The sequence below is a fragment of the Aethalodelphis obliquidens genome, unplaced genomic scaffold, assembly GCF_003676395.1.
Source record: "Aethalodelphis obliquidens isolate GAN/ISIS:26980383/991018 unplaced genomic scaffold, ASM367639v1 scaffold8, whole genome shotgun sequence".
In the NCBI taxonomy this organism is placed as follows: domain Eukaryota; kingdom Metazoa; phylum Chordata; class Mammalia; order Artiodactyla; family Delphinidae; genus Aethalodelphis; species Aethalodelphis obliquidens.
The window spans coordinates 19,671,641-19,693,258 of NW_020837952.1; the positions used below are offsets into that span (position 1 = coordinate 19,671,641).

General features: G+C 36.0%; 1 protein-coding gene across 4 annotated transcripts in view; it reads left to right on the forward strand.

Annotated features, from left to right (window-relative positions):
• The window catches only part of TBC1D15 (TBC1 domain family member 15), a 64,139-nt gene that overhangs the window by 33,060 nt on the left and 9,461 nt on the right, over positions 1-21,618 (forward strand). For 2 of the 4 annotated variants that reach the window (XM_027107046.1, XM_027107050.1), the window contains exons 6-12: positions 5,598-5,700; positions 7,030-7,227; positions 8,288-8,416; positions 9,396-9,499; positions 10,477-10,571; positions 15,288-15,404; positions 20,873-20,973. In XM_027107046.1, coding sequence (XP_026962847.1) covers positions 5,598-5,700; positions 7,030-7,227; positions 8,288-8,416; positions 9,396-9,499; positions 10,477-10,571; positions 15,288-15,404; positions 20,873-20,973 — 847 coding nt within the window. The remainder of the gene's footprint in view (positions 1-5,597; positions 5,701-7,029; positions 7,228-8,287; positions 8,417-9,395; positions 9,500-10,476; positions 10,572-15,287; positions 15,405-20,872; positions 20,974-21,618) is intronic. The other 2 variants (XM_027107048.1, XM_027107049.1) reach the window with 2 other exon arrangements.

Sequence of the window (21,618 nt, forward strand, 5' to 3'; positions counted from 1 at the left end):
ATCTAGAATGAAGTGGTAGTCCCTCTCTACTCTGTACTGATAAGATCATATTTTGGAGAACTCTTAGTTTTAAACACTTAGTTTTAAACACTGCATTTTAGATTTTAGATGTGTTATACTAACTATACTACGTGGAAAAAGATGGCTAGTGTAATGAGAGGGATCAAAAGGTATCATGAAAAATGTGGGGATGTGGCGATTTAACTTGAAGGAGTTGTGGTGAACCATTAAATAAAACCCAAGCTGGGCTTCCCTGGTGGCGCAGTGGTTGAGAGTCCGCCTGCCAATGCGGGGGACACGGGTTCGTGCCCCGGTCCGGGAGTATCCCACATGCCGCGGAGTGGCTGGGTCCGTGGGCCATGGCCGCTGAGCCTGCGCGTCCAGAGCCTGTGCTCCGTCTGTCCAGAGCCTGTGCTCCGTCTGCAACGGGAGAGGTCACAGCAGTGAGAGGCCCGCCTACCGCAAAAAAACAAAACAAAACAAAAAAAACACCCAAGCTTCTTACTATGGTCAGTGAGGGCCTGCCCTATCTTAGCTCTGTTTATTTCTTCAACCTCATCTCATGCCATTCTCTTCTATATTCTAGCCACATGGTTTTCTTTCAGTTCCTGAAATGCCCTAAACTCTTTCTTGTCTTAGGGTCCTATATGTATTTCTTTTGTCTAGAATATTCTTCTCCCTTTCTTATCCCTGAGGTCTCAGTTTAATGTCACTTCCTCAGAAGGGCTTTTCTGGATGCTTAGTCTCCCATTTAATGTAGGTTCCCACCCCCATTCCTTTTTGCTTTCTCATTCTCTTGTTTGCTTCCTTCATGGCCCTTAACAGAATAAAATCATTGTCTGTTTATTTCTGTTACGTTTTCCTCTAGAATATAAGCCCATAAAGGCAGGGATTGTATCTATCTTGTTTACACTTTCTCCTAAATTCCTAGCCAGAGTGCCTGGCCCATTTGTTCAGTAAATCTTAGTTGAATGAATAAATGGCATGATACTTACCAGTTTTACAAATAATTTCAAAAGGATTGTTAAAAGAAATAGACTAGATTTGTTTTGTATGACTCCAGAGATAAACTAGAAGGAAATAGCTCGAGGGGTAGAAATTACAAGGAATTAGCTCATGAGGTAGAGAGTTTTCTGTCCTGGATGGGTTCAAGGATAGACTCAACAATTACTTAGGTGCTTATAAGAGAATATGTACCTTAAATATGTGTTGGTGATGTTTTAATGACGTTTGTTAGTGAAACTATGTTTCCTTTTCTGTATTGGTTAGGCTTAGATATGTAGCATCATAATAATTCAGCCCAAATTAATGTTGCAGTCATCCAGTTATCATTTTTGGACAACCACAGGTCTCCCTAGTGAGGGCAGACCACTTATGACATGAATGAGAGCAGACTAGAAACCACCTTCTCTGTTGGCAGGCAGATCCAAGAGATAAAGAGAGCCTGGAAGGGGTTATGCCATGCATGCACCTTACTCTTTCCTGATCTCAGCAGTCAGATGTGTCCCTGTGAAGATTTTATTTAATAGGAGTGCATATTTCCACCTGGAAACAAGAAGCCATGGGAATGGTGTTCCCCTCTCTCTACTTTTTCATTCAACAAGTATTTTTTTTTTGAGGACCTACTATGTTCTAGACATCATACTAAGTGCTGGAAAGGAGCACTTAGTCAAAAAGATATGGTGTCTGTCTTCATGGAGTTTGTACTATTGCAGAAAAGAAAAAGATCGCTTATACAAATAATCATAAGTTTTCAGCTGTAATAAGTACTATGAATCAGGAATATAGCACGATGAGAGCATATAATAGGATAATATGTAGGTTTGTGTGTGTGTGTGTGTGTGTGTGTTAGTAGTAATTGAAGCTCTGAGAGAGAATGAGATTAAGAAGAGGATAAAATGGGATAGAATGTAAGCATGTGATTAATTATAGCCTTTAATGACGTGGTCAAAGAGAAGAACCTAGCAGAGGAGTCTGACTTCCTACACTCTGTTTCCTCTCTTCCCACTAGGCTTAATCACATTTATGGTCAACCAAGGATGTGGCTGTTTCTGGGAGAGGAGATAGCTGTGTAAAGTGAGCTTTAAAAGCTTCATCCTTAGTACCAGCCACTTCTCCATTGTGTATTCTCCTGTGACACTGAGGGGCCAGTTTATTCTTTGCCCCCTGAATAGTCTGAAATGTGTAAGAATAGTACATCAAATATTTTATCCCCAATTGAAGGCCCCTTTGTACACTAGGCAGAAAATAAGCACCCCCCCCATTCTCTTTCCCATCATAAATTATGCCCAACTGCATTGTGTCATATGTGCTGAGTCCAGGTGGTAGAATATAGATATTCCAGATAAACAGTCACCAGTATAAAAATAAATCCCATATTTGTATAAACCATCTTCCATTATCAGATTCTTAGGGAGATGTTAAAGGTTCTTGTTTTTTATGTTCATTACTTATGATCTAAATAAATGGAATTCACAATTAAGTCCAAAGAAATGAAAAGTCCCAAATATCCCCCATTTTTTACTTTATTAGGTATCATTTCCTGTCTCTGGAGCAGTTATCCTAAGCAAAATGGTACTTCCAGAGTCATGTTCCTATGGTCGCAGATTGTTGTGGAGACCGGAAGAAGAAGGGTAGACCAGGAAAACCTTGGTGTCAGCAGCTTCGCTGGGATCCCAGCCACTCTGTTCCTGGGTCATCCTTCCTGTGTTTTCTGAGTTCAAAACATCAATAGAGGGAGATTCAGACCACATTATCTTTTTTTCTCTGATTAACCTAAATTGAAGAATGTGGCTTGCACCTGTGGCCATGATGTCTTCCTAACACTCCCTGTAACGAATTAAGGGTCTTACCATACAGACAAACAGAAATTGCAGATTTGCTAGGGATGTGCAGCCTTGAAAGATCGAGGTAAAGGTTGGGTAACTATGCACAGTTCCTTCTTTCAGTCTCATTAACTGGATTAGTCAGTGCAAAATAGGCCAGCTTCTTGAGCCTTATTATTTCTCAAATGGTTTTCTTATCTACTGGGATAAACAAATTGTCCTATTCATTGATATTCTTTAGTGTTGACTTATCACTATTTAGAACATGGTATTCAGCTGGGTAAAAGAATGAGCCACAGATACATTTTTGTTACATTTCTGGAACCAAGTTGGTTGCTAGGATATGAATGAAAGTTATTGGTTGGTTCTGTTAAAATGATTTTATATATTGGGCCATTTTTAAAACTAATACATAAATATCCAAGCAGTAAAATATTTCCTTAAAAAGCCAAGTTGGTTGTATCATCTTATAGCACCAGTCATTTATGAGATTAGGTCCTAGACCCTCATTTATTCCCTTTGTGAGATACATATATCCACACACACATACATATATACATACACATACACACACATATATATGTATAAATTATATGGATGAGAATAAACTATATAGTTTTGTTGTAAATATTTTGTACTTTTTTTTTATTAACCTTTTTGGCTTTATATCTTTTGCAATGATATTTTTATTTCTTTAGCTTTCCATATTGGTCTTCTCGGTGGCAATATAAAATAGTTACTATTACATCTCAGTGCACAAAAATTCTTCAACTGTTATAATTTCTGAATTCTGAAGCTTTTGGGAGAGGCTCACTCCAAAGTACTTCTGAAGTTTTAGTAGTAATGCGTCTGTAGTTGTGATATTAGACAATGGTTTTCTTTAAGCCCTTTAGTAGGATGTAATAGAATTGCTGATGTTAGCATCATTAAAAGTTCTATCTTACTGCTGCAATGAGTTTTTGAAAGCCTTGAATAATGTTGTCATGAGTGATCAACTTCCCAGAATCCATAATGTCCCCAGAATATATAAATATAATATTTAATCTTCCCAGATTAAATCAGTGTGGTAACCTGGCAGGTGGAAATGTAACAATATTCTGGAATGCCAGCCCTCCTTTTGGTGAGCTCTGAAGTTCTTAGCAACATTATTACCTGTTCTCTTACTGATATACTTTAAAGAATGTTTTGTTGATTTCTTCAGTGTCAACCGAGTCTAATGTGACTTCCCCCAGCCCCTCATCACAGAGCATTAGGTATAAAAAAAAGAAATCCTTCCTTTGTAAAAAAGTATCTGTGGTTCTTTGTTGGTTGAGCAGTCATTTCTTCTTCCCATCTCCAGCTTTGTGACCATAGTTTTAGATCTGAAGCCATAATAATTGGCTGGGCACAGATAACTGAAGGTTGCGTATGTGTCCCCCTTCAGCATGCATAGCCAGTGTTTTGACTTTTATGATCATTTTTTTATTTGTAGTTTAAAGAAAAAATTTGACTTAATCTATTTTTAGAAACAAAAAATAATAACCATAGTACCAGCAGCACTGTGTTAGGAAAAAAATATGTTTCTATACTAGTTACTTTTCTTTTTCTGGTGCTATGTTTACAAGTTGACCTATCATTAAAAAATGCCTTGTGAGAACCTATAGGTCTTCATGTTAATAAGCATGACCCCCAGAAGATGTTCAGAAAAATGGTGATTAATGAAAATTGAACGTTTAAAAAGTTATTTTCTTCCTACTTCAAATGACTCAACCTTAGCTCTTTTAAGAAGCTAAGGGGCTTATTCAACTACTATTGTCTTTGATGATCGAGTGCTGTTTCTAAGTAAGAATAAGATCCTGTTTTGGATTTCATATCCCCCCAGCATTGCTGTTGCATCCTGTTATGTTAGAATTGAGAAGAGATAACTGTTATTAAAGTTCTTATCTCAAACATTTATAATAAACTAGAAGTAGATAGCAGCAAAATAATGCATTTAATTTTTGTTTTTAAACACAAAAGTTGTGGATTTATTACAGCTGACTTACTAAATTATAAAACTTTTTGAACAGAAAAAAGACTGGATAATTCATTTGATTACTTCAAATTAGATGTCTATTTGGAAAGCATTTTGTTTATTCTGTAGTTATTAGGAAGTGTGGAGAAAAACATATCCGGAGCTCAATAAGCAAGAACTAAAAATATACTGTACCTGAACTGTACATTACAACCATGTGTGTTTATAATAATGGTTGGCATAATTAATGATCTTTAACAAATAATTAAGACATTGTATCTTGTATTTTTAACATCTTATATTGCAGTACGACCAAGCTGTGGAGTGAAGTTGGAAACCATTTCAAAATAGGACATTTTCCTGTAGTGTACATATTATATATACTGATGAATCCTAAAATGTGTTTCAACTTTCTTTATAAGAGAAGATATATTCTTATAATGGAAGATATATTTGTAAGAATTTTCTACTATAATTCTAAACAAAAGTTTGGGTTCATTATAATTTAGTCCTCTTGGCTTTACCTAGAATAAAAATATACTTTATCCCTTTTATATTTGTTAATTTAATATTTAATGTTTCATGTAGTTTTGGAACTCACTTAAGATAGTTACTAAGTACTTGCTAATATTGAATTAATGGGAAACACTTTTAGAACTGGACATTTAAGGTTTTTTGTTGTTGTTGTTACGGAAAAATAACTGTGCATTAGTAATTATTTAGGTAGTCATTGATGCGGAGTGCTACTGTTTTCTACAAATCCCTTCTTTCTATCACAGATCTCCGCAAGACAAAAGAACACTTCTTGTGAATTGTCAGAATAAGAGTCTTTCACAGTCTTTTGAAAATCTTCTTGATGAACCAGCATATGGTATAATACAAGTATGTTTCCTTAGTCTATCTTATATTAATCTGTTTGTCTGACCGCATTATTTTATATGCATCCTACCTCTCACTTTCTCAGAGATTATACAGAATGAGGCAAGTGTCTGCATGTGTAAACCTTATGGAACTATTCTCTGTAATTTTATAGAAAGAATAATATGTGTCATATTGTTTGTAAGACTCAGAAGCTTCCTTGGTTCTTAATTACTCTTACAGCAATTTTCCCCTTTATCATAATTGAAGTTGGACATCAGATTTTTATTATCATAGCTTGCACTGATTAGGTGAAAAGTCACTGGGTAAGACACTTCGAATTAATCAGTGATAAGCTTATGCAAAAATCTGGTTTGAATTTTTATTTGATGTTTAAGTTGGTTCATTTGGGGTCAGTTTAGTCTAATTCCTCTTAAAGTATTTGAGTATATTCTTGCATTTGGCTAAAAATGTGCCCTTAACACAGGCAGAAATAAAGATAATTTATTTTTCACTCAGGTTGCTATGTAAACTAATGACATTTTTGTTTACTCATTCACTTATTCATTCAACAAATGTTTGAGTGCTTCTTTGTCCCACATGGTATCTCTTTTTGGTTCTGAAGATAAAGAGGGAACTTTTTAGGAGGGAGGACAAAAGAGCTAAATACTGATTAAAATAAAAAGTGAGGGAACTGTTTTTCTTATTGTGAAAATAATCATTTTAAAGATAGACCTTTAAGAAGTAACTATTTTTGCTAAATATGAATAAGCAGGCAGTTTGGGATTTAGAAGTAACTCTAGCAGTAGAAAAACTTTTCTAGGACAGCACTGTCCAGAACAAATTACTCTTGTTGGCATGATTCACCAGTTACATAATTAGATTAAAATGTCAGCTAATATTTAAATATTGTGAGCGTTTAAACTTAGCTATCAAATATTTTGTGTTAGACTAGTGTGGTACTACCCACTTCAAGAAATATTTTTTTCTGTGAAGGCAGGACTGTTAGAGAGAAGAAAGCTGTTGTGGGCCGTCCATCAGTGGAAAGTAAGCACTGCAGATATTTCTGGTGTGTGCAGATTGAATGAAGCCTGCAAATCATGTGTTTATCTGCAATTCAATCAGTAGCATTAGCTTGCTATTTAATGTACTATTTTAACCAAATGAAAAAATTGGCTTAGAAAATTTAAATTTTTCTTCCCAGAAAAAAATAAAATTTTAAAATAATCTTAGAATGCTCTGTTTTAGTTCTGATTTCCCCCCTTTAAAAACCTTTGCCCTTTTGCCTGTCATGAGGTATTTTTATTCTTTATCTGAATTAATTTTGCCAATATTTTTCTTTCTACTGCATAGAAGATTAAAAAGGACCCTTATACAGCCACTATGGTAGGATTTTCCAAAGTCACAAACTACATTTTTGATAGTTTAAGAGGCAGCGATCCTTCTGCACATCAACGACCACCTTCAGAGATGGCAGATTTTCTTAGTGATGCTATTCCAGGTTTAAAGATAAATCAGCAAGAAGAACCAGGATTTGAAGTCATCACAAGAGTGAGTGGAGTTTATATTAATATAGCTCTTGTATTTTAGCAGGAGAAATGCTTTTTAAAGTGTACTGAATGTTATAGAAATAGAAACTCAATTTTGGTCATACCTGCCTCTTCTCACAATCCTTTATAACTTTTGCTCACTCATATATCTAACGACTAATGCTTGTCCTGCCACCAAATTCCTGGTTTCTTCATCAACTACTACTTATACTTCTCTGTTCATCAGTGTTGGATCTCTTTCTTTGATTACCTTTTGATAATAATGAACAGGTTTTTGTTTCATTGAGTGTATAGCAGTGAGTAAATAGTAAGCCTTGCATGTTGCCCCTAGTTCTGTTCTTCGTAATTTTTGTTTTCTCAGACACTCTGCACAGGCAGCTAGTCAGGACACTACTCGTGGGCTTTTATTCTTATGTGAATCTTTTCTTTTTTAAGTAAGATGGATTTTGGCCTTGAATTATGGTAAATCTTTATATATGCTCAACAAGACTTGAATTTGCTACAATTCTAGGCTGCACATAGTTAGAACATTATAAAATATCTCAATTGTAGTACTTAATTAAAGGGCTTATCTTGCAAATGGCATTTTAAAATTACCAACATCTGTTAATTGAATGAAAACCTGTAGAAAATGCCAAGTAGAGCTAATGGATCATGAATCAATTCTGAGAGCTACAAATTTTAGATTGGAAGAAAAGCTAATTTTAAATATGATTAATGGAATAATACTCTTTTTTAATAATATAGCATACCATTTAGTGTGAAGGGTCTGTTTTAGAATTTACGTGTTGAATGTTCTGTACTTATGTAATTGAAACCCAAAACAACAAATGTTTTTTTGTTTCTGAATTTATAACCCAGTTATTTGTGTATTTAGTAGGAGGGTAAAATGTATGGAATGCTATTGCAGTTTATAAACTAAACATTGGAAACTAAGGGAAAATATTAGAAATGTTAGAACTTATGTCTGAGTAATAGTATTTTAGTTTTAGTTTCTATATACCTTGATTTCACTTCACTTGTTAAAGGTGTACTCTTTATTGCTTATCTTTTTGTTTTAGATTGATTTGGGCGAACGACCTGTTGTTCAAAGGAGAGAGCCAGTATCATTGGAAGAATGGACTAAGAATATTGATTCTGAAGGAAGAATTTTAAATGTAGATAATATGAAGCAGATGATATTTAGAGGGGTAATTACTTTAGTATTTTTAAACTGTTGGTGTTCAAGTTTTCATTTTCTTTTGGGAGGTGGGAGAGATGAACTCCTTTTTGATGAGTGTTGCCTTAAAATCCGTGTAGGACAGAGTGAGGTGTTTGTGATGTCCCTGAGGGTTGGGTTGGAGGGATATACCATTAAGCCTATGGAAAGGTATTCTTTCTTACTTGAAGTTCTGTGGGTTACGTGAAGGAGGCATTTGTGTTCCTCAGTGGTAGTTCCCTTGTCTAGTAAGGATTGGGTTTAGAAAGACTAATCAGTTCCACTGTCTGCTATACAGTCTACTCTTCATTGTTTACGCTTTCTGGCAGCTGCTTACATCTTCAGAATCTGGAAGTCAAAAACAAGGTAGTTTTTACTGAATTGAGTTATTTTTATGTACAGGCATACCTCGGAGGTATTGTGGGTTCGGTTACAGACTACTGCAGTAAAGTGAATATTGCAAATAAGCGAGTCACTCACATTTTTTGATTTCCCAGTGCATATGAAAATTATGTTTGCACTATACTGTATTAAGTCGATTAAGTGTGCAATAGCGTCATGTCTAAGAAAACAGCATATGTATTTTAATTAAAAAAATACAAAACAAAAAAAATAATAACAGTAACATCAAAGATCACTGATCACAGATCACCATATCAAATACAATAGTAAAGAAAAAGTTTGAAATATTGCGAGAATTACCAAACTGTGACATGGAGACATGAAGTGAGCAAACGCTGTTATAAAAATGTCACTGGTAGACTTGTTTGGCACAGGGTTGTCACAAACCTTCAATTTAATAAAACATGCAATACCTGAGAAGTGTAGTAGAGCAAAGTGCAATAAAATGACGTATGCCTATATAAAACTATCTCTTAAATAGTAGTTTTTCTGTTTATGTGCAAGTTTTGTGAACTTAAAGTATTGCATTCATTTTTTACAAATGTGTTTAATATGCATGTTTTCTTCAGGGACTTAGTCATGTGTTGAGAAAACAAGCATGGAAATTTCTTCTGGGTTATTTTCCTTGGGACAGTACCAAAGAGGAAAGAACTCAATTACAAAAACAAAAAACGTAAGTAATGGTCTTTTGTGTGCTCATTAAAGAAATCCAAGTAACTCATCCATATAAAATGGAATAGACTAGGGTAAGGGAACATATTTTTATTTTCATCTTTTTAATTTAAATATTGTGAGCACTATAGATAATTTCAAACCAGAAACACTTATTAAAGGGACTTCATTGCAGTTACATTAGTGAATATATAGAATGATGGTAAAAAAAATTCTAGTCCCCTTGTATAAACATTTTAAGCATACTAAGATATAGATTTTAAAATATATCTCATTTATCTTGATTCATTTTTACAATTTATTATGAAATTATAAAAATGGCTCATAATTGTATTTGCTATTTAGGTTAATTACCTTTAAATTATTTTCCTGGTGCTCTTATAACATAAACTGGCCTTTTTTTTTGGAATTGCGTTTCTATTTTTAAGTAATTATCAGACTTGAAAAGAAACACAGACCAACTTCCCAGGTATACTTATTCCCAGTTTGTCAGTCTAACCTTTTATTTAAAGCTCACTTTCAATTATTATGTGTATATTCAAATTCAGACAGTCCTTTCTCTTTTCAATATGTTTGCCAGTCCTTCTAAGACATTTTCACATCAACAAGTTTCTGTAGTAAACTGGTTGGAAAATGGTACTCTCATGTCACATTAAAAAAAAAAAAAAAATCTCATAGGTTTGTAATTATTTGGAAACTTTAGTGGCTAAAGTATTTAATGACTGGAATAATTTTAGTTCTGATATTAAGGACTGAAGTAAATGTTTCCTTAAAATCATATCTAAATTATTCTAGTAGTTTAAATAAAGTTTATGACATGTATAAAGTTATTTTATTTTTCCTTTGATTGTAACTTTAAACATTTCACTATCATATTTATAAATTTACATCTCACTAGCACCATAAATGCTTTGATACATTAAATTTGTTTTTTAGGTGTTCAAATAACCTTTTTTGGTATAAAATTGTTTTCTACAGTGATGAATACTTCAGAATGAAACTACAGTGGAAATCTGTCAGCGAGGAACAAGAGAAGAGAAATTCGAGGTTAAGAGATTATAGAAGTCTTATTGGTAATTTTTTCTTAATTTTGAAAATGCATGAGAGGGTTGCATGGAAGTGTTGATAAGATTTAAGAAATGCACATATATACTACAGAGTTAGGGCCCAAATGAAAAATCAGAGGCTTGTGGCAAAGATTCTTACCACAGAAATACCTAGAACCTCCTAGGGCAGCCTTCAGAATGTGATTTGGGCACTCTTTCTAGCTGCAAAGCCTCTATCTGGCTCTCTAGCCCTCCAAGAAAGCTGACATTGTTGTGAACTTGGGCCAGATAATAAAGGTTATAAAACTTTCTCTCAGAGAGGAGGAGATCAAGATGGTGGAGTAGAGGATGCAGAGCTCACCTTCCCCCGCAAACACATCAAAAATCATCTACATGTGGAACAGTTCTCACTGAAAACTAACTGGAGACTGGCAGAAAGACTCCTGTGCAGTAAGAAAGATAACACACGATATTGAGTGGGAAGGAAAGAGAAGTGATGAAGTTGGGACCTGTGGCCCTGGGAGGAGACTCAGAGGAAAAGGGAGATTACATGGATGGAGAGCCTCCTTGGGGAATGAGTGGTCTGAGCCACATATTGGACAGCCCAGTCCTGGGGTCCAGCAGAGGGAAGACAAGCCCTCTTGGCTGGTTGGAGGGCTGTGAGACTAACAGGAGGGCTGTGGGAAGCCTGGACTCTGCTCTTGAGGAATGTGCACATGCTTTCTTGCTCCTGAGGCAGGGTGGAGGGGGTGGATTGAAGACTGTACAAGTGACTGGTTGGTTTTCTGTGACCGCCCCAGTGCACACCCTGGCTTGAGCTAAGCAAACACCCCAGCCCCGCTTGGAAGATCGGCTGTGAGACACAGAAGCAGCTCAGACCTGAAGCAGCATATGAGCAGGGTGGGGGCAGCCATTACTGGCACTTACACAGGCAGAACATCAGAAGCAGTGTGAATGTCTGACCCTTGCTGGACCACCGTAGCCCATGCCCCTACACACTCGGAATGCCCACACCAGCCCTTCCTGTTCCAGCACTGTCCCCAGTGGAGGAGATACATGGGGGTGCACACTCCGAGGGGAGGAAGCGAGCTTGGACTTGGCCCTGGCCCTAAAAGGGAGGTGACAGCCACCAAGCAGAGGGGAAGTCCCAGGTCACACCTGGCTCTGGCCCTAGGCCCTTCATCTCCAACCACACCTCCTACCAAGGTGATAGCTACCAGCATGCTCTCAGGAAAGATGTGATCCGTGTTCAAGTCAAATCCAGCTCTCCCTCCAAAGCCACTGGGCACACGCTAACTGTATAGGGGTTCTCCCACATGATGACACCTTTAAATGATTTCTCTATGAAACTAGGTGAAAGTTAAGCAAAATGAGAAAACACAGGAATTTGTCTCAGTCGAAAGAGTAAGAGAAAACCCCTGAAAACAGTCATGAAATAGAAATAAACAATTTACCAGATAAAGAATTCAAAGTATTAGTAATAAGAATGCTACCTGAAGTAAGGAAAGTAATAGATGAACATAGTGAGAATTTTAACACAGAGCTAGAAAATATAAAAAAAGAATCAGAACTGAAGAATACAGTGACTGAAATGAAAAACACCCTAGAAGGAATTAATAGCAGACTGGCTGATATAGAAGAACATGTAAGTGGTCTGGAAGATAGGATAATGGAAATCATCCAATCAGAACAGCAAAAAGAAAAACAAATTTAAAAAATGAGAACAATTTAAGGGACCACTGGGACAACATGAAGTATACCAACATTTGCATTATGGCGGTCCCAGAAGGAGGAGAGAGCGAGAAGAGGTTGAAAATGTATGACATTTTCCCACAAAACTAGAACAGATAATCCTAAAATTAATGTGAAACTACAGAAGACCCCAAAATGCCAAAGCAATCTTGAGAAAAAAGAATAAAGCTGGAGGTATTATGCTCTCTGACTTCAGACTATACTACAAAGCTACAGTTATTGAAACAGCATGGTACTGGCACAGAAACAGACACATAGATCAGTGGAACAGTATAGAGAGCCCAGAAACAAACCCATGCACTTACGATCAGTTAATCTACAACAAAGGAGGCAAGAATATACAATGGAGAAAAGACAGTCTCTTCAATAAATGGTGCTGGGAAAACTGGAGAGCTACGTATAAAACAATGAGATTAGAACATTTCCTCATAGCATATACAAAAATAAACTCAAAATGGATTAAATACCTAAATGTAAGGTGTGAAATCATAAAAATTCCTAGAAGAGAACATAAGCACAGTACTCTTTGACATAAATTGTAGCAATATTTTTTTGAATCTGTCTCCTAAGGCAAAGGAAACTAAAGCAAAAATAAACAAGTGGGACCTAATTAAACTTGAAAGCTTTTGCACAGCAAAGGAAACCATTGACAAAATGAAAAGACAACCTACTGAATGGGAGAAAATATTTGTAAATGATGGGATTGGTAATTGGTTAATATCCAAAATATATAAACAGCTCAAAAAAACCAGGCAACCAATTAAAAAATGGGCAGAAGACCTGAGTAGACATTTTTCCAAAGAAGACATACAGATGGGCAACAGGCACGTGAAAAGATGCTCAGCATTGCTAACCATTAGAGAAATGCAAATCAAAGCCACAGTGTGATACTACCTCATACCTGACAGAAAGGCTATCATCAAAAAGACCACAACTAACAAATGTTGGTGAGGATGTGGAGAAAAGGGAACCCTTGTACACTGTTGGTGGGACTGTAAATTGGTGCAGCCACTATGGAAAAGAGTATGGAGGTCCCTCAAAAAACTGAAAATAGAACTACCGTATGGGCTCTAGGCGCACGGGCTTCAGTAGTTGTGGCTCCCTGGTTCTAGAGCGCAGGCTCAGTAGTTGTGGCGAATAGGCTTAGTTGCTCCATGGCATGTGGGATCTTCCTGGACCAGGGATCGAACCCATGTCCCCTGCATTGGCAGGTGGATTCTTAACCACTGCACCACCAGGGAAGTCCCTTGATATCATTGTTGATACCTTTTTGTTTTCTGCCTGGCATGTCAGTACTAAATAACTATACAAGAGGAAAGAGAGACAGATAGTTCATGAGGGCACAAATAACTTTTTACTGTGTTTAAAACACCTATTAAGGCAGATATTCTATATTGGCATTATGACTATGTAAATTGTGCTTGAGTTAATAAAAAATAACTTATCATGTACCTCTATCAACTATGATATGAGAATGAAACATTTTGGTGTTTTTAAATAAAATTTGACATTTGTAGCATGATTTTTTGGTATTGCTTTTCCTTGTTTGAAAAATGTATTCACAGTTCTATAGATATATGCTATATTTATATTTATTAAGCTATTTTAAGATAGCTCAACAAAAAGCTAGAATATTGTTCTGCTGATTTTTAAAATGCCCTTATAGAATCTAAACTCATATCATGAGTTTAGATTGCTTTGTTGAAAAATACCTCCTCATCTCTTCACAACAATTATTGAGAATGTTTTCAGATTATTAAATTTAATGGGGGGAGAGGACAGTTATAACTTTTAAACAAAATTGATTATAGAGTAAATTAATCACTTTAAATTTCTTTAAATTATTTTTTCGTAATTTACTGAGGGATTGAAGTTTGGGGAATGCCTTTTTAGTTGTTTCACAAGATGCATCTAGCAGGTATCAGTGTTTATTAATTGAATTGTCAGTACAACTTGAGATACACTCCTGGTGATGTTTCTAAAACTGTTTTTAATGTCTTAAAATCATTTCCAGAAAAATGTGGATTTTCTTTTTTTTTCAAAATTAAAATAGATTGCTTATTTTATATGTAAACTATTTATTTATTTATTTTATATGTAAACTGAATAATGTATATATGAGAATGAAGACGTAATTTGTCCTAAAGATGGTTATGGAACATGACAAAGAAGTTGACAGTACTTCTCATAATGAATGAAGCAATTATGAATGAAACAAATCTGTTTGATTACACTTGATTGCATAGTAACTTTTTTCATTACTGTTTTCAAGTAATACTGCCTATCACATGTATTCATGACTGGCATTTTTTATATAAATAAATTTATTTTATTTATTTGTTTTCAGCTGCTTTGGGTCTTCGTTGCTGTACGGGCTTTCTCTAGTTGCAGTGAGCGGGGGCTACTCTTTGTTTCAGTGCACGGGCTTCTCATTGTGGTGGCTTCTCTTGTTGCAGAGAGCACAGGCTCTAGGCGCTCAGGCTTCAGTAGTTGTGGCTCACGGGCTCTAGGGTGCAGGCTCAATAGTTGTGGCGCACGGGCTTAGTTGCTCCGTGGCATGTGGGATCTTCCTGGACCAGGGCTCAAACCCATGTCTCCTGCACTGGCAGGTAGATTCTTAACCACAGGGTAACCAGGGAAGCCCATGACTGGCATTTTTATTGCTAACTAATGTGAACTATTACTTGGTGTTGGTTTTAATTAATTGAATGTATTTCCTGCTATTCAATTAAAAGATTTCTATGTTTAGATAAAAATTGAAAAATATTTAAAAATATACCCAAGAGGAGGTTGACTGACTTCGGAAAAAAATTCCAAAATGTTACTTTATTGCATATCTGAAATGGAATTTGATGAATTTTTTCATTTTAAAAGCTTGGCAAGAGAGTAAGATTAATAACAAGAAGAATAACTCTGTACTTGTAAGATGTGAGCTTTATAAAAATCTGTTATTCTAAAGGTTTTCAAATATGTGATGATTTTCTTCCTCAGAAAAAGATGTTAACAGAACAGATCGAACAAACAAGTTTTATGAAGGCCAAGATAATCCAGGGTTGATTTTGCTTCATGACATTTTGATGACCTACTGTATGTATGATTTTGATTTAGGTAAGTTCTCCTCTAACATCCTAATTTAAAGATATTATGTATGTTTATTTTAGAATTTAAATTTATTAACCTGTTAGGAACATGTAAATAGTTCTGTGGCCTAGTTTTTATAGGGGTGTTCCACAGGGGACTGGAAACTTAAAAGGCTTTGGTTCCCAAATTGTGCACCAAGGAGCACTGGGTTGCTCATGCAAACTCATGGGGACAATGTGGGATATTTTAAATATTTGAGGGAAATATAGTGACATCTGTAGGACACTGCTCTAACTACTAACTGGAGTAGTTCAGGGTTTCATCATTAGATCACCAGACTCCTTCTGATGAAGTTATATCTTTACAAAGCAGAGTTTTTGGCCTTGCCATGATAAGCAAGTACTGTGTGAAAATAGATGAGGATGGTGGCATCCAATTGGATTCCAAGGTTTTGAGTAGTGTAGTGCCCAACAGGTGCTAAGTTAAATAGGATATAAATATTAATTAAGTTGTTTGGATCTGTTTAATAAATGGAAATTGTTAGTAATATTTTTGAGCCTAGGGGTGCCTTGGAAAACAATTCCTGAGGCACTAAGGGTACTGTGAATTGAGAAAGTTTGGGAACCTTTTTTTGATAGGCTTATCCCTTGTGAAGAAAAATGCTGATTTGATATTATAGACAAATGGTGCATATAATTATGTAGGGCGTGTGGAGCTTTACTCTCTTTTCTTGGTTAGTCTGTTTTCTACCAAGAATGGGTTGGAAAGACTGGGGTTGGTGGTGGGAGTTGGGGGGATTGCATGGGGAAGCGATGCTAAGGGATGGAAAGCCTAAGGAACCAATATTTTAAGGGACAAGAGAACTTGATCCAAAAGAATTCCTTTTGGATTCTTACATGTAAGTTAGGGGAAGATGTAAACTCTGTTGTGGATCTTGAGGCATCAGCCTCTGGTGACAGTAGTTGAATATCACAGATTTCTCTTTAAAATGTGAAATGTAGCCAGTCCTGTCTGTCACACCTATAGTGAGCCTCAAATTGGATTGTTGAAAATATTAGTAGAGTGCTTCTCAGGTTACAGAGTGCTGTTATTACGTAATTTTGATTTCAATTTTGATTCTATTAGAAGCCTTTTGAAGAAGTGGGGAAATAATCCCCACTTTATAAGTAAAGTTATATTGATTTAGACTGTGACTCAGGGTTGTACAAGTAGTAAATATTGGACTGGGGGTAGAGACCCAGGTCTTTATTGCAGCCTGGCATTCTTACCTCTACACATTCAGCACCCTGACCCATTGCCATTTTAGTTTCTGTTAACCACTGTGGGGAATAGGGCTGTCGTCCTAGGGAACAAGAGGCATTGCCCTGTACTCTAAGTTGGTAATTTTGAGATAGGAATTAATGCATATTCTCAGAAGGAGTTCCTGAATGCTCAGTTTTTTCAGGAACTGAGTCCCAGACCAGCTATTTGGATAAATTGCTGTTCCCGTTTGTCTATATTAACCCCACATTCTTTCCAGTCAAATACTTTAAGTTATTTGAAACATACCCAGGGATTTTATTAAGAACTCTGGCCTTGGGAGAAGCCAGGGTAGTTTTCATAAAGCACTGGACCAAATTTCTTGCTTTTTACTCATAGCAAAGTAATCCGGGCTGTAAATTTACTCTTATAGTTGATTCTTTCCTATTGAGTTGTTTGGCTTTTTAGCCCATAGATGAGATGTAGGTGTATTTGTGTTGAATATAGTTTCATTAATAGTGAGGAAGAAGATAAAAATTAACAAAAGCAGACAGAAGAACTCAAGGAAGAGTAATTTTTAGTTAGTGCAGACACTATATCTAAGTTGTTTCTATGGGAGGTATCTTTTTTTTTTTTTTACAGTGTATGTTCATAATTTGATCCTGAATAAGCAGTAAAAGGTTAAATTATACTCAAAATACTGTATGTAAGAAGGCAGGAGAGTGTCTAGTTAAAAAAAAAAATGATTTCCACCTCTTAAGATTTAAAAAAATAAAATTGATCCTCTAATAACCGAATAAGCTTCAGTTAACCTGGAATGTTCACCTGTATATACATGAAATTTTTTTTTCTCTTTAAGAATGTGTACGCTAGGATGGTAAGGAGTTCATTTCTCACACCTCCACACTGAAACAACTTTGCTATGAAAATAATTTTGGGGAACTACTTCAGAAATTGTAGTAGTGCTGATTAAGATGTACATCAGTCAGCACTAGTGCAGAATTTGAGCATCACTGAATGCTAATTTAAACAGCTTTAATCTTTCTTTAATTAAAAGGAATTTGTACATTAATTCCACACCCACAACTCATGACATACCCCAAAGAACATCATGTATAAAATAAAATAGATTAAAAGCAACAAGAATATGAAGATTAATTTGACTGCTTGCTTTAACTAAAACTTTATGGTAGTGATCCCATATGAAAGCTGAAGACTTAAAGGATTAAATGAGCTTCTTAGAAATTTTTATTCATTATAACTTTATAATAAAGCACTTCCCCCCCCCCCGCCCCAGAGGAAAGGTGCTTTGTAAACCTTTCGAACAGCATGCTTTGAAATATTTCTGTTACAGACTGTATGTGGTCAGACCCAGGAAAGTGGTACTCTTTTCCACTTTGTTGAATTCACATAAATTTCCTTCATGCTTTAATTGGTTTAGCTTTTATATTTGTCATTGCTTTCACTGTGTCATTGCCATGTAGGAAAGTTCTGATGATAACAGTCTAGTCTTCCTTCTAACCTACTTATTCTTTCTTAAAAGTGTTGTATTAGTCAGGGAAAGAATAAAGAAAAAAAAAGGTTTCTTATAAGATACTGGCTCATGTGATCATGGAGACTGAAAAGTCCCACAGTCTGCCATCTATAAGGTGGAGACTCAAGAAAGCTGGTGGTGTAGTTTAAAGACCTGAGAGCAGGAGAGCCAGTGGTGTAGATGCTAGTCCTGAGTCTGAAGGCATGAGATCCAGGAGCACTGAGGGCAAAGCGCTGTCTCAGCTCAACCAGCCAAGCAGAGAGCAAATTCAATCTTCCTCCATCTTGTTATTCTATTCAGGTCCTCAGTGGATTGGGTGATGCCTCCTCACATTGCTGAGGGCCATCTGCTCTAATCAGTTCACCAATTCAAATGCTAATCTCTTCTAGAAACACAGTCACAGATACTCCCAGAAATAATGATTAACCAGACATCTGGGCATCCTGTGGCCCACTCAAGTTGACACACAGAATTAATCATGTCGTATGTATTATTTTAAAAAAAGCATCTGTAATAAATTTGTATAAATGCTTACATTTAGATATCATGTCGTATGCCATTTTTTCTAGCACTTTTCTCTAAATGTCTTGGTAACTCCATTGTTTGGTACTGTAATAATTGGATACCTGCCACGGGAACCTAAGTTTTTTTGTGTGTGTGCTAACGTGCGTAGAGACATACTTTTCCGCAGGGTGTAGTGTAGACATAGTGAGGTTGGGAGGGATTAGGCGTAGCAGTAGATGGTATTGTAACTGAAAGTGGGGTCTGGCTGCTTGTTGCTCAAAAGCCAATAAAGAGGCCAGGTTGGTGGAAAGGAAAGTTTGTTTTGTTTTGGATACTGTCAGTGTGGGGGTCGGGGGGTGGTAAGGGCAGACGTCTGTCCAGAGACTGACTCCCACCAATGACAGTCAGTGGGCAAGAGCTGTTATAGACGGAGGGAGGGGGCTACATGCAGAAACAGCACAGTCAGCTTTGACAGTCATCTTGAAATTGGTCATCAGTGGTCTGATCAGCATCATCTTGATTGTTTTAGGTACAGTTAATCTTCAGTTCTAGGGTCGGTTTGTTTCCATTTCTTTGAGGCCAGTTCTCAGAATTGTGGCAGCTCATGGCTGCAGCCTGGTCATCATGTAGTTAACTTCTTCCACCTGCTGGGGGTTTCAGTTTCTTTAAGACAGCTCACAGGATATGGCTCAGAATATTATCTACAGCCCTTAAGAAGGAACTAAAGATCCTTGACTGCTTAATGACTGAACTATTATTATTTGGTCTCCTTTGACTGTTTTCCTTTGTTTCAGCATTTTCTCACTTCTCTGATTAAACTTATTCTTTGGCTAAAGTTTTTCCACAGACAAAAGGCAGGTTGAGGATGTGGGGTGCAAGGACCGTAGGGTCCTGCTCCATTTCAACAGGGTAGAGGCTAAGAGCAGATAGAGCTAAACTTTTATGTGTAAGGAGATCCTGAAGTGAACTGTCTCTTTCTGTTACACTTTTAATCTGAGTTTTCTCAAGAGACTGGCTTACATGCTTCCTGGGGTCATTTTTAAAGTTGTCTTCCAGAATAGGAAGAGTGATGTAAAATTATGTATAACTGCAAGCAGAAGTATCCCCTCCCTTTTAAAAATGTATACTGTTTTAAATGGCTTCATTGCACACAGATATTGGTGAACGATAAGAATGTAAGTGTTGGTCCTGCGAATGAAAGACTGTATGTTTTCCACAGACTTCCCAAGCTATCACTGGGGAAAAAAATCTCTATGTAACTTTAATGAATGTACAAAAGTTACCAAAGTTGAATGATATGTATGTGAAAAGGCTTAGTTAAGAGCTCTTGTCCCTTTGTGGATTCAAGAATCTGTATCTTAAGTCTGAAATCTAATTGTAAAACAATTAAGAAAATTGAGAATTTTATAAGATGGAACTAAAAAATAAGACATTTGACATGGTCAGGTGAAAAGCAAAACTAAGATTTTTTGTTTGTTTTTTAAGTGAGGGGCCTGATTCTTTAACTTTCCAATTTATCTTTTAATCTAACGCTGCAAATTAGTGTCATGATGAGAAATTATAAGAGCACAAGAGAAAGGTGGTTAAGATGGTAGCTTTAGGTACAAAATATTGATTGGATTAAATAAGCCCATTTGCTAGCATTGGTTGGGTCTAGAGTAACAGCAAAAGGAAAAAAAAAAAGAGAACATAAATACAACCACTTAAAAGAGGTAATTTTGTTGTGATTCCTTTTGGGTAGATTACCAGTGTCTGGTTGATAAAGCAGTTGGACCCTTTTTAGTTCTTATTTTACTGGGCTTATTCATCGTAGTTTGGTGGTGGTTGACTACTCTGGCCTTGCAGCTTTCTTCCCTTTGACTTTTTTTTTTTAATATTTATTAAATTTGATATTCCTCTGGGTTTCCCTTCAACCCTCTTCTTTATCATAATGCTTTTGCACATTATTTTTTAATAATATTACCCTCCCTTGATAATGATATCTACACTAAGACACATACTAGCAGTTATGTATCTGTTGACGTCTCAGTACAAAACAACTCACCTTTCTCACCTGATTGCTAGATTTCCTCCTCATTGTTTACAAACATCAGTATCGACCAGTTTCTGAAACCAAGAAAAACGATGCAGTTTTAAGTGAAATGGTGGTGGTATGCACAGATGGATACATAAAGCTTAGGTTTTTAGAGATATGATTAGTTTTTTCTGTTCTTCTTAGGATATGTGCAAGGAATGAGTGACTTACTTTCCCCTCTTTTATATGTGATGGAAAATGAAGTAGATGCCTTTTGGTGCTTTGCCTCCTACATGGACCAAATGGTAAGGTTCCATTCCAAACTAATTCTGAAAATTTTAGTTGCATAATAATCTTATAAGATTGATGTTTATATTTAGCCAATTATGGTAGAACTTAAAAAAAACTGCTCAATGTTGTTTGTTTCTTTTTTAAATAGCCTTTTCAAGAGGCTTGGAAATGCTGGTATTGTTTTTAATACAAAAAGTAGATAATAAGTGCCTATAGAACAGGAATAATCAGGATTTAATATTGGTAAATGCTTATGATCTGCAGAAGAACCATGAGTCATTATAGAATATTGATGAAATAGATGATTTCAGTTCTTGTGAAGTAGTTGAACTTTCATATCATCTGTTTCAGAGATAAAGCTTAGTCATGCCAAGTAATATCCTTACCTTTTGTGAACATTTTGTATTTTGTCATCATAGTGGCTGATTTTTCTCCAGATGTGTTTGAACTATTTGTAACGTTGACAGCTTCTTAGTTTTTTCTTAAGCATGCGATTATTAGAGTTGAACTGTGTCTATATATACATATTATTATAAGGAACATTTTATCTATTATCATTGGTACATCTTGAAGACAGAGTTCTAGGACAATAGTACAGTATTAACAGGAAAATAGAACAGTCTTCTCAAGTAATCTATTAGAAAGGGGGAAAAAAAAGC